Source organism: Neofelis nebulosa, chromosome 3 (genome assembly GCF_028018385.1).
Source record: "Neofelis nebulosa isolate mNeoNeb1 chromosome 3, mNeoNeb1.pri, whole genome shotgun sequence".
Taxonomy (NCBI): Eukaryota; Metazoa; Chordata; class Mammalia; order Carnivora; family Felidae; genus Neofelis; species Neofelis nebulosa.
Genome location: NC_080784.1, coordinates 156,758,820 through 156,773,373, shown reverse-complemented (window position 1 = coordinate 156,773,373; position 14,554 = coordinate 156,758,820). Strand labels below are relative to the sequence as shown.

The following is a 14,554-nucleotide window of genomic DNA, read 5'->3' as shown; positions in this document are numbered from 1 at the left end:
GTTTGCCTCTAAAGACCTCTTAGGGGTGGGGGGATTAAATCAAAAGTTTGTTGTTGTTGTTGTTGTTGTTGTTGTTTTTAATAACACCTTTATTGATATAATCCACATACCATAAAATTCACTCTTTCAAAGTGTATGCTTCAGTAGATTTTAGTACATTCACAGTTATACACCCATCACCACCGTCTAATTTTATAACGTTTTCATCAACTTAAAAAGGAACTCTCTAGCAGTCACTACACTTAGGTCATTGGATTTTATACTTTAATTAATGTACATCCCCTCTCAGATACTAAATTGAGTGATATGTAATTATTTGTGACCTTATAGCATTCGAATATTCTTCTCAATAATTTCATTTTACTCTCTTGCAGTTCCTGATTTGCTTTTATTTTATTTATTTTTTTCTTTTTAGATATTTCCAAATTTTCCTGTTACTAAACTGACTCAGACTTGCTTGCTTTGTGTTTTAGTCATTTATTTTGAGACAGATGTCATTTTCTGGATAGTAGGAATCTATCTTTTCTTAGAATCAATAATATGTAAGTCTCTTGTGACTGTTCAATCTTTGGCCATCATTGCTTTAATTTCCTGCACCATAACTGGAAGCTCTCATTTACTGACATTATTACTGTGTGGGAATAGAGGCTAATTTACTTCCCAGGCACTGATTTAAAATAAGCCTTGATAATAGTTCGGTTCCACAATTATGATTTTTCCCAACACAAAGAGCAACAAAGCAGATATAGAGAAAAGGAAGGATAGATGAAAGAGGGAGAGAGGAGAATAAGGAAAATTGCTTAAAATTCTATCATAGGCAGGCATAGAGCATTTGGTGGCTCTTTTGTGCATCTTAAATACATTGTCCACAGAGAGACCTTCAGAATACATGGGAAAAAATGTTTAACTTCTACCGATTGGGAATTCATCCAACCCAGTGTCTATTTTGCCCATTGAAGAAGCAGGTGTGGAGAAACATTATTCAGTCATTTGTATTTACTTGAGAAGCTGAAATGAACAGATCATGTTTTCTATCAGGTGTTTAATCAAGATATCTTCTCAAAGAAAAATATAAGCAATGAATTTTTACACAACTCAAAGGATTTCTATGTATAGAATTATATATCTTGTTCCTTATTATCAAATCTGTCTTTGTTGTTCCAGTTTCTGTTACTATTGCTCATTGCTTTTATGTGACTTTGGATGGCATTCCTGACTCCCTGTTCATCTCCTAACTCTTTTTTTCATGTAAATCTACTATGTCAATTGCATTGTTCCTTTTGTTTGTCTGTTTACCAGCGGCCCCTTCTTATATGCTACATTGACTTTTTTTTAAATACAAATCCAGTCTTAAATAAATTGGAATTAGCCAGAATTCAGAACATATTATCAGCCACTTTCTGTAAATTCTTAGTAAGCTCAATACATTGAATTTTTATGTCTTGGAAATCTATTTCACTTATTATTGGAACTTTATTATTATTATTAAGTTTTTACTCCTCAGTTTCAACCACTTAGAGTACATCTAGAATAAAACCATTGAATATATATTATAGTAATCCAAATAATAATAAACCTTTTTCCCTTTTCTCTCCTCTTAATGTACTTATATTTTACTATACTGCCAATGAGATTTTATCTCTGAAACCTTTAATAATAATAATAATAGTAATAATTGCTTACATTTCTAAAAAGTAGAGAAGCATATCAATGGTAGGAGATAAAATCAGAGATAAAATTACTTTTGTAGGTTAAATAAATGTTATTTTGATGCAGATAGTGGTAACTATCATATTTCATGTGGCTGACGCGTTATGATGTGTTTTTCTATGAAATGTTGTTAGGGTTGTTGATTACTAAACACAAACACACAAAACACACATAATTTGTTTTTGAGAAGTTGCTTAGGTTGCCATCAATTTACAATGCTTGTAAGATAATTTTATTATTATTTTCTGATATCGTTTAGTGAAATCTTTTTATCTGTGCTGACAGTATTCTCGAGAATGTACTTAGAATTACATTTAGTCACAATAATTGGACATTCAAAAAATGAGTTTAGAAGACCAGTATAGTCATTTAAAAAAATAAGTAACTCTCAGCTGGTGGACTACATTCTAAATTGTACCGTTAACAATGGGCATTTATTCAATTTTATCTCTGTTGTTGTTTCTTCTCTTAGTCTCTCTTATACTCTTATCCGTATGCACGTTCAGTGACGTCATCCAATAAATGATACTGTCAGACAATAAAGGCTGGCATTGACTTAACGATAATTTAAACAGAGCTGATTTGGAATTTTTGTGCTAGATACTTTTATTTTATGACCTGAAACTAATTAGTTCATGTAAATTTTAATTACCTCAATATTACCAAAAAAATGCAAACCATTTTAACAGTTAAATTTTCTTTAAAGAGAAAATCACATTTATAGTTTATACCACTTTCCTCACAATCAAATAATATAAGAGAAAGGAGTGGTTAACATGATGGGTAGATGGGAAAAGGATTGGGAGCAGGTTCCAGGAGGAGGGAGGGCTTGGAACAGAGTAAAGCCCAAAGAATAGCCCAAGATTTAAAACGTGGGCTTGAGTATTTGTAAGGGGTTTCTGAAATACGTCAATTAGGTCATAAACATTTATAGTGAATCAGAACATCATTGAGTACTAGAAGCATAACCAAGGTCTTAAAAATAATTGAAATCAAATTTTATGATCTGAAAATTATTATAAATCATCTATTAAGTCTTATATTTGTCTCCCTAGCTCAATAGTTTAAGAACAACTCTAAAAGAGGTAGTCTCCCCTGTGCTGGTTAAAAACCCCCACCCCCAGTTTTTTATTTTCACTTCATTATTCAACCAATGTAATCATTTGGGTAGAAAAGTGAGTATTGATTTTTTTAAATTGTTTTTCAATGTTTATTTATTTTTGAGAGAGACAGACCATGAGTGGGGGAGGGGCAGAGAGAGCCAGAGACACAGAATTTGAAGCCGGTTCTAGGCTCCAAGCTGTCAGCACATAACCTGACACTGGGCTTGAACTCATGAGTTGTGAGATCGTGACCTGAGCTGAAGTCAGATGCTTAACCAACTGAGCCACCCAGGCACCCCTAAAAATATTTTTTAATATTTATTTTTGAGAGAGACAGAGCACGAGTCAGGGAGGGGCAGAGAGATGGAGACAGAATCCGAAGCAGGCTGCAGGCTCTGAGCTGTCAGCACAGAGCCTGACTCAGGGCTTGAACTCATGAACTGAGAGATCATGACCTGAGCCGAAGTTGGACGCTTAACCAACTGAGCCCCTTGATATTTTTTAAATACTAGATTATAATATTATTAAACAAGGAGCCCAGCTAAATAACATTGAATTGGATGGGGACTCCTGGCCGGCTCAGTGGGTAGAGCATGTGACTTAGACCTTGGGGCCTTGAGCTCCAGCCCCACCTCAGGGGCTGTAGCTATGGACAGGTCACTTAGATTTCCAGAGTTTCATTCTCCAATCTATAATTCCAATCTATAAGCACCTTGCAAAACTATTACAAAGTTTGAGAATATGTGTTTTTGTATATATGGTTAAATAGATATGTATATGTGTATGTGTATGAATATATATATATCTTTTTAAATTTATAATAAATAAATGTTTATTTCTGAGAGAGTGTGAGCAGGGGAGAGGCAGAGAGGGAGAGGGGGACAGAAGACCCAAAGTGGATTCTTCACTGACAGCAGAGAGCCCAATGTGGGGCTCGGACTTAGAAAGTGCGAGATCATGACCTGAGCCAAAGTCGGATGCTTAACTGAGCCACCTAGCGCCCCTATATATAAGTAAGCATATATGTAAAGTATCTGGTATATATAAGCATTTGTTGAATTAGAAATATTATTATTACCGGTACTATTATTTGTCTGATACAAATAAAGAAATACAGATTTTATGATTAGCAACATTGTTCTAATTTAGTACAATAAATTGTATTAAAAGCATCCATTTATAGAGTAGTGATTACAATTCTTATGTTGTTGCCTCAATTAACTTAAGCAATGTGGGACCGTGGGAAATATTCCAACATTTAGTAATAATAAAGCTTTTCTAACCTTTGTAGTCCACCCTAAAAGTGTAGGATGTATTTAGCTGATGAAGTAGTGAAACATTTATCTTTCAAGTAACATACTGGGGACATGAAGATAATATAACCTGCATTTCATGTATGAGATCTAGTGCTGAATTCTACGATCCCAAGCTGTAGGTGAACCACAAATGCTAGTCTTGACTACCACTGGTCACACTCCATTCCTGCATCACTCTGCTAATATTTTTTCCAGTTCATATACTTGCTCACAAAGTATTTCAAGATTAGATGCATGAGTGTGCTGTGATGAAAATGGCATTAAAAATCTGAACAGGGCGGGGCACCTGGGTGGCTCAGTCAGTTGAGCGTCTGACTTCAGCTCAGGTCATGATCTCGCAGTTCGTGGGTTTGAACCCCACATCGGGCTCTGTGCTGACAGCTCAGAGCCTGGAGCCTGTTTTGGATTCTGTGTCTCCTTCTCTCTCTGACCTTCCCCCGTTCATGCTCTGTCTCTCTCTATCTCAAAAATAAATAAACGTTAAAAAAAAAATCTGAACAGGGGGAAAAAAAGTCTTAACAAGGGCGCCTGGGTGGCTTCAGTCAGTTAAACATCTGGCTCTTGATTTCAACTCAGGTCATGATCTCACAGTTCATGAATTAGAGTCCCACATCCGGCTCTGCACTGACAGTATGAAACCTGCCTGGGATTCTCTCTCTCTCTCTCTCTCTCTCTCTCAAAATACATAAATAAACTTAAAAAAATCTTAACAGACATACTATGCACTGAGTTTAGAACCAAAGTTATTATGCTTGAAGTATACATTTGCCCCTTTTCCCCCTCACTTCCTTTTTTTCTTGCCCCAATTCTCTTTATTCCTTCTTTTCTCTCTCAATCTTGCCAGATATTTGTAGTACAAATATAAAGAGATCTGCATATGTTACAGAGAAAAGAAATATTATGTATTATACAAACTCTCATAAACAACCTGATATAATTAAGCCTTGTAAGTTTTATGGTCTAGTAGTAGCCAAATATTGTTTGCTGGCTACATTTAATACTCACCAAGGATGGTTCAGTCTGCAATTTGGAGTCGAGTAGAAAATGAAGAAAACACCATTGTTAACTTACGTTGTTTCAGACCCTGGAGAATAGTCAGATATCTAGTTGGATAAGAGTAAATTAAATAGGCAACAAAATATAATGTCCCAGAGCATGTTAATGACACTATATTAAACATGCTAACTTGACATAAGGAAGTAGATTCTGATAATGTTACTGAAATCTAAAAGCATTGTAAAACAAATGTTTTAGGTGGCACTTAATATACGTTGGGTAATTAACTTACCAGTTTTCTAAATACAGAATCAGACATTTTTTTAAAATGACTAATGATAATAAAATGGTAATTTAATAGTAAAAGAAAATAAGCTTTAGAAGTATGTTCTTGTCTATTTCTCTTGTCTTGTTTTGAGAAATTAATTTGTTTTATTATTTCTGTGTATACATGAAGGTGATAAAGTCTGGATTGATAATTGACATTTTTATGGAAGACTGATCCAATATCAACACTTTATTATTTAATTTGCAATATGATTTCTTACATTTTTGAAGAGAATAATTCTGCAATAAAATAATAGTATGTCCTTGTGGATTAGTGTCAGTTCTCTTGAATATTTAATCAGTAAACTTGTATTAATATAGTAAGACTTCATCAAATATATAACAATATATTCTGGTTTTACAATTTGAAAATGCTACAAAAAGATAATTTTTATGACTTCTTTGTATTAGGCAAATGGGAAAAAAGTCAAGGTTTATGATATATGACAAGTGCTCCTTTGAATTCCAAAATATATCTGATCTCACAATATTTTTCAACATGACTTCAAATAAGCATGTAGTGAGGTCAGAATGTACTTGCTTTTTCAACTGCAAGCCATCTCTTTTGTACTGGTATAAACATCCTTTATAAATTATATTCGTATGACTGAATTTCATTAGAAAAAGAAATTGACATATCTTAAAAATTAGCAAGAATGGTCTATTAACATTAATGACTTCACAAATTAAATATTGCTTAGTGGATGAAGGCAATTTTCAGATAAATCATATTCTTCAATAACAGGTCTGTCTAGCCATTTGCAAGCTGGACTTTATTGTGCTTCATGAAGTAAGTTGTTCCTCTCACATTTGTCTCCTCTTAACCTGAGCATTTTCACTATAGCCACATCACACTAAATGGCCTAGACTTCTTGAATACCATGACATGGGATATATGTGTCCATGCATGTAATAAACACCTGACATAATACTCTCCTTTACCTTAAAGCCAGGTGAATTCTTTCAACATTGGCACAGGGAACTCGGGGCAGGAATCATTCAAACTTTTAAGGTAGTTAATGGGAAAGAGAGAAAGCTTTGAGAAAACCAGCATGTGGCCAAAAACAACAGCAGGTGTGGCCATATGGCAATCGAATTAGAAAAGGGATTTTTGCCACACTGCCTTCCAGAAGATAGTCAAGCCCAGAGAGTGCTCAAGAAGGGATGATTTACTCAGTACATTTTAAGTGTTTCATATTGCCTCTTTCACTGATCCTCTCCAAAGGGAATTTAAGTCTATTACACCAAATAGATATTGTAGCATTTTCTTAAAAAATAAAAAAATAATAATTTCTAAAGTAATTTCAGTTCCACATTTAAAGATCACTATGCCAAAAGCATGTTTATTTCCAAATAAAGCATTTGCTGAGACTGTTTTCCAAAAAGTAAAGCTTTGTAAGGCTAAAATTTAATGGCATTATTTCATTTTAACAACACATTTGGTGAGATGATTTAAAATTTTTAAATTCCCTACCTAGTCCAAAGCACTCTGTAATAACATAATTTAAATTATCTTTATAAGAATCCTTAACCTGTAGAGTAACATTTTTTTCAGAAGTTCTTGAAGCACATTTTCTTTTAAAAAGAATTTGAAGATGTGTTTTATGTCTTAGATTAGCTCTCAAAAACATGTTTGACCTACAAAACAACAGGAGCTATACTATTAACAGTCATTACAAAATTTATTAGTATTGTATCATGTTATAATTTCAGCAGCATTCTTGGACTGTGTGTGTGTGTGTGTGTGTGTGTGTCTGTGTGTGTGTTCGTGTTCTAATATGGGAAAATGTCCATGCTTTGTCTTTTATTGTTCTTATCTTGAGGTCTTGAAGGAAAATATGGTCTTTGATGAGAACCAAGAAAGATTCATGAATACTTCCTCTGTTCTGGTCTTCCCCCTCCACACACACACACACCTGTATTAGGGTGATAGCAAACTACCCTGTGGTCAGCATGCAGATAATATTCATATTTCAAACCCGAATTTTCTGGTTTGATTCTGCTTATTGGCACCACCATACTTTTATTTTCCATGACCACAGTTTTTGGACAACAGACCAACAAAAAGATAACTAATTACTCAAGCAAGCTAAGAGCTAGCAGTTTAAGTGTTTATTGTTTCCATGATAGCATGTTTTCAAGTAGGATTGTTATGTTTATCTTGAATATAGGAAAAAATATCCATCTATGTAAAAAAATATGAACTTGTAGTCAGTTTCTTTTTGGTGGACAAATATTAAACTTCTGTTGAAATTACATATATTTAACTTAGTAGAAGAAAGCTGGATTTTTGTTGTTTTAAAATTGATGTTTTCAGAGTATATGGTTATTTTTAATTTGCTTAAAAATTTAGGATTTAACCTTTTTTAAAAAATTAAGTTATGGAAAAGTCAAAAGAAAAACATAATAAACATCACTGCCTCAATCACTCAGATGTTAGACTGTTGTATTTTGGCATGTTGTTTCCAGTAATTATTAAAATAAAACATATGGTTAAGCCCTTTGGTCCACGTTTAGTCCTCCTACTCTCATATGAGAGGCAAACACTAATATGAGTTTGATTTTTTCCCTTTCAATTAAATAAAATTACTTATATGTGTGTGTATATCTGTCAAAAATATAAGTAATATGTTAAATATACACTTGACACTTGAAGAGCTCTGAGTGCTGACCCCTGTGCAGTCCAAAATCTGCATATAACTTTTGATCCCCCCCAAATGTAACTACTAATAGCTTATTGTTGACCAGACAGAAGCCGTACCGATAATATCAATAGTCAATTAGCACATATTTTATATGTTATATATATGATACACTGTGTTCTTACAATAAAGTAAGCTAGAGGAAAGGAAATGTTATTAAGAAAATCCCAAGGAAGAGAAAGTACATTTACAGGACTATACTGTATTTATCAAAAAATAATCCACATGGAAGTGGACCCACACACTTCAAAACTTTGTTGTTCAAGGGTGAACTGCATGTTCAAAGGTGTAAGGCATTTGTTGTTATGATCTCTCTTGTTGACATATAAAAATCCACCTCCTCCCTTTTACCTGTTTTATAACATTTCCTCATATGAATAGAAAAAATTTGATTGATCCATTCCTCTACCGATGGACATTGATAAGTTCCTTTCTTCATACCTTCTCTGGTAGTCTATTATTGCTGAGATTTAAGTAACATTTTCATAATAATCAAATGTTTATCTACTTTGGACTTGCAGTTTTAGACTACTTAGCAAACCACTCTTGAATATTTTCCACTGGAGGTGTTTTCTTTTTTGATTATTCTTCAAATATAGCAAAATGGCAAATAATTCAAGATATGATTTTTAACATCAAATGTAATTTGTTCAAAATTTACATTAATCTTTCTCATAACTAGTCACTTCCATTTTGTCTTCCTGTCATCCTGAAGAATGAAAATGTAATTTCCCAGAGGCTTTAAGAATTGGGGAGTATTAAATGTGACTGAAATTAAGTGATTAATAATTTACTTTTGGGTCATGAATCAACTTCACGGGATGCTAAGGATCATTTGCAACCCCAGAAGCATTGGCAGTAACAATGCACTTTTTCAGACTCAAGAACTCTCAAAGGTTGGCTGCCCAACCTAATTAAACTTCAATCTTCTGATACCAAATTTATTTCTTCTTTGTACTGAATTTCCTCAGATCTTCTTGACAGGAAAATGTCACTTTGCCTGACAGCTGATAGACAGGTTATGTAGCACCATAATTGGAGAGAAAAGGATAGCTTAAAGCTACTCGATTTAATGGCTATGTGTATGGCTTTTTCTTTCTTTTCTTTTTTTTTTTAAGGGTCCTATGACAGACACAAAAGGACTTAGCAAATAGGCCTAGTGCCATTTTTTCCCTGCTTCCTCCAGGGGTAATTATCTTACTCCATCAATAGTGCTGTCAGAAATTGGGCACATAATTCAGCATTTAAATGAACAAGCAATGTAATATTTCCTGTCTCCCAGTGGGATGCTTTGCAGTTCACATTCTTCTCTGTCACTCTCTCACTTTTGATGTATGTCCCATACCCAGTCCTTAATCCCTTCTCTCCCTTGTGTTTCATTGCAGATGTTGGCTCCGACTTGACACCTACTTCATTTGGAGCTTTATAGGACCAGCGACCTTGATAATTATGGTAAGAACTCCTCACTAACTATGTGTCTCCCAGGTCAAGAAATAAAACTTCTATGATCTGGCCATCTTTAATTTACATAGGTGAATTTGGGAAAAGCATCTATTTTTTGACCCTATATGACTCAAGCAATTAGACACTCATTAGAGTCTACTTTTATATTGTAAAAAATGTAATCAACACTGTTGGAGTAGAAAACATGCCTTTGCAAATATTTATGCAGTACCATAGTTCCTTAGGAGCCTGATCCAATATAATCTATTTGGTTTTGTAGGATTTTGAACAGCAATGACTTCAAGTTTCACAACAGTATATTTTTCCTGTCTTTCATTTAAATAATTTGAACTATGAATGAAATCAGAAATTGGAAATGTGGCAATATACCTTACTATTCCTTCCAGTTTTGTTTTTTATATAAATCTCAAAAACTTTAAAATTCAGAAGGATTTCACTTAAGAATGGCACAAATAAGTTACACAAGTGTTCGGAATCATACTTCTTTTTGTATTTTTAGATGCATAATATCTTGATTTCAAATATGAATTATTTATTGTAATTTAGTTTCTATTTTTGGCATTATTTATATACTCATCATTTTATAATACAAAGTCATTCTCCAGATAAAATGGCCTCTTGATTCTGAATAAGATAAAGATCTCCAATTCATTATCTGAAATCCTTTGAAGCAGGCATATTTTAGAATTCAGAAAGTTTTCAAACTTCAGAAAGACAATATGGTACATGTACTGCATATTAGATAGAATTCCTAGTAGAGAATAAACAGTTGCCCAAAGCAAACACATCAATGAATATCAACAGTAGGGACAAGGCAGGACTCTAAAACCAAACAGTAATAATTCAGCAGAAAAAAAAATTGGGAAAGTAAAAGCAAATGGAATAAAGATAGAAGAACCCTATGTCAGTACAAGTTCGGTTTTCCCACCAAATAGATTTAGTTAAGGTTAGGCTTTTTGGCCACTCAATTAATTTTTTAATACTCTCACTTTTCAGACTTTTTGGATTTGATAAAGGATTGTAGAATTGTATTATTGAGAGAACTTCAGTAGGGCTTATAACTGGATTTTCCTCGACCCCACCAATCCTAAATTTTGGAACATATTAAAACAAACCAGGTCACAAAGGGCAGTTCAATATATTTTCTATAGTTTGTATATATGTAATATGTGGAATTTACACTGGAACTTTTTGTTTTGTTTTGCTTTAAGTTCTATCCTCTCTCTGGTGATTCTAGTGATATAACAGTATCATTGAGTGTTTTCTGGACTTTAATCCTAGTTTGTTGTAGCATTAGAATTTACCACCATTTTATAATCCTTTTGATCTAGCTCTTCAAAAATATATTATTGATTTTAGTATTTATGTTTTTGGAATGTAACATTTCAAAATATATCCCCAAATAGTAAATTTGAGGCTGTGTTCACAAAATATATCCCCAAACAGTAAATTTGGGGCCACGTTCAGTGGGCAGAAATAGTAACACACCTGGAATAATTTTTTTTGGTTTTTATTTTTTTTTAATGTTTATTTATTTTGAGAGAGACAGAGACAGAGAGAGAGAGAAGACAGAGCACGTGCGCATGCAGAAGCAGGATAGGGGCAGAGACAAAGGGAGAGAGAGGAATCCCAAGCAGGCTCCATGCTGTCAGCATAGAGTCTGACATGGAGCTTGAACTCACCAACCAAGAAATCGTGACCTGACCAGAAATCAAGAGTTGGAACCTTAACCAACTGAGCCACCCAGACGCCCATTTTTTTCAACATATACCTGGCTTTGAGTTGTTTTACAATTTCCACAGCATCATTCCAACTGCTGCTGATTTTTTATTTGTATGTATTTTGGCATAATGGTGCTTTGTAACTCATTGGTATCCCAACTCCCTAAAGTGGCTTCTTGCCTTTGCTAAAATACTAGGCAATCATCTATGATCCAATTCCTTTATAAGTATAGTGAGAGCTAATTTCCCAGAACAACTCATCTGTTATGGAGAATAGACTTACTTTTTTTTTTTTTTTTTAATTCCAGTTATGCTACATAACAGTACCTTTTACATTACAGCTTAATGTAATCTTCCTTGGGATTGCTTTATATAAAATGTTTCATCATACTGCCATTCTGAAACCTGAATCGGGCTGCCTTGATAATATCAAGTAAGTGATTTTTCTTTTTGTTTTCTTTAGCCATCCTAAGTTTGGTACTCTAAATTATCCCTACTTTTAATTCTATTGAAATCTTGTGACAGAATGATGAGGATCGATGTGTTGTCTTTGCTGAATAAGATCATTTATTGACTACTGAGATGACCTGATCTGCCTGAAAATAAGTATAATGAAGCTTTGTCTTCAAAAAAACTTTTTCCCAAAACTCTGATTTTCAACATGAGAAGCTCTTAAGATGTACATTTATTATTTTTTTCCTGAGCCAATACAAAGTTTCTGTATCTGCATAGACTGTTGTTTCTTGGAGCAGTAACCACATCAGTTACCAACACCCCATCTCCCCCTTCAGAGCAATGTGAAGAGAGTAGAATGGTGACCCTGTGAGCAGCACAAGGGAGATTTTACACCACAGGAGAAGAACCCCAAGATTATTAATCTGGGCAATTGTAGAGGAGCTGTTATGAAGCTGGCCCCCCTCTCCTTCTGAGAGAGGAAGAGAAAACCCAACTCCCCATGGAAAGTCCTATGGTATATAAATATATAGCTCCAGGCTTTAACCCCTTTGAAATGTTAACGCTTCCCTCTTGGGAGGTAAATCACTCCAGAAGTCTCTCTATCTACTCAGCCATCTTTTAACTTCCAAGGTTTGTCCTTTAATCCAAATTCTATTTCTCTATGCTCAGAAAGCCCTTGCCATGCAGAGGTATGAAAATATTCACATTCCTTTCCACACTAGTAGTACTTGTTTTATATATATACACGAAAGAAGCTAATTTACATTTTCTGAAAAGAAAAATAGTTTCTCAGTATAACCAAATTTTTATGTTGTCCCTTCAGAGGCTGGGACACTTGAGAGAGATTGTAATGGGGAGATGTACATTAGTCATTAATATATGTAATATATTAAATTGTAATTGTATATAATTTGCCTGTGCTATGTATTAACCTGGCTAAATGTTTTTATTTAAATGAATGTACTTTCAGACGTTTCATGAGGTCACCTGTGACTTTTGAACATTCTCCTCGAACTACCTCAGATAGCAGCTATGTCACCCATTTTTCATCTACATTTAGTGCCTGACACAGTTTCTTGCCCATAGTAGGCCTTTAATGAATGTTATAGAATAAAGCAATACATTAAGGACTTTAGTGACAAAAGTGTATTGACACTAAGTGGTTAATTTTGTTGAAGGAGTCATCTGTTTAAATTTACTGAAAAGGATAGCTAAGAAATTAGAGAAATAATATAATGGAGGAAAATAAGAATTATCTACAATGAGTAGTAGACTTGTAGTTCGTAATGTTACTTAGTTGTGATAATAGTCATTACTTTCTTGAATTATGTACAATTAGACTGCCCTTCTAAACTGTAGTATTCGTTCCTTGGACTGTCTGTTCCTGATGAAATTGAATTTAGATAAGTAAGTAAGTAAATAAATAAATAAATACATAGGCTTATAAAATAAGTTTTCTTTGCCATATCATACTTTTATTACTTTAGTATAAATGATAACTTCTTTGTCTCTTTTATTTTATGGTATAAAGCAAACTGCAAGTAATACTTTATTACCATTTATGTTGTTTTTAAAGTACTATCAAAAGTGAATACTTTGGTATCTATGTAACAGCTTTTACAACATGAAAAAATCAAAAGCACAAAAAAAAGCACAAAAAAAGGTCTTGTGCTTATTATAGTCACATATTTTAAAAGACCAATTTGTTCTGTAATTATTCATATATATTTCTTCAGGTGATATGGGTCAAGTCTTTATGATGTTATTGCTTAGAAAAACAAACACACAAATGGCAATAATTACATGAATGATATTGATGGCATTAAGCTTTATATTACAAAGCAAAGTAAAGCCTTAAATGAGAATATCTTGATTTAAGTTCTGTCCAAACTGCTTTATAGTTTATAGCCTTTGGAAAATTTATCTAACCTTGTGAAGCCTTCCTGTCCTTTTAAAATGAGTACAATAATGGGGCACCTGGCTGGCTCAGTCAGTAGACATGTGACTCTTGATCTCAAGTTTGTGACTTCAAGTCCCACATTGGACGCAGAGCTTACTTATAAATAAATAAATAAATAAATAAATAAATAAATAAATAACCTACTTGTAAAAATAAAAATAAGACAAAATGGGTATAATAATGAAACATACCCAACCATCAAATGAGCAGAGGGATATATATACAGCCTTTGATGATTTTTTTCTAAAGAGTCAATAAGGCAAGAAGAGAAATTAAGTAGTTATTAGAAGGGATAGTTTTGAGATGGAAAAAACAGGGTATGGACGTGCTGATGGAGAAGAACAGTAACAGAGTGGTTAGAAACATAAGAAAGGGAATCATTGTTATAAAGGGAAATTAAACATAAGAAAGGGAATTATTGCGACTTGAGGAATTGTAGAGAATGAGATCCAGAATAGCGGTCAACCAATTCTACTCTATTAGATTACATGAAGGACGCTTTTCTACCTAGGTAAGAGAAGAAAGGGTGTTCTTTTCCACTGAGACTGGATGTAATAAGTAGTGTAGATAATGTAGATATGGTGGAGAAGTAGGGCAGGGCAGTAAACTGAGGAATTTCTGCCCACTCTCCTCTATCAAGTAGGAAAGAAGGCCATTTGCAGGGCACAAGGGCATGTGGGAAAATAGGAAAGCAATCTCAAGAAAATATTCCTTGCACTTCCCAGAATCTGAAGGACATTTCATTTTATTTAAAATATATTAACTATTTAAGAAGTACTTGTAAAGAAATCAACAGGGC

At 33.7% G+C, this 14,554-nt stretch overlaps 1 protein-coding gene across 33 annotated transcripts in view; it reads left to right on the top strand.

The window, feature by feature from the left end:
* The window catches only part of ADGRL3 (adhesion G protein-coupled receptor L3), an 829,205-nt gene that overhangs the window by 736,683 nt on the left and 77,968 nt on the right, over nt 1–14,554 (top strand). For all 33 annotated transcript variants that reach the window (XM_058722441.1, XM_058722432.1, XM_058722430.1 and 30 more), the window contains 2 exons: nt 9,540–9,606; nt 11,681–11,772. In XM_058722441.1, coding sequence (XP_058578424.1) covers nt 9,540–9,606; nt 11,681–11,772 — 159 coding nt within the window. The remainder of the gene's footprint in view (nt 1–9,539; nt 9,607–11,680; nt 11,773–14,554) is intronic.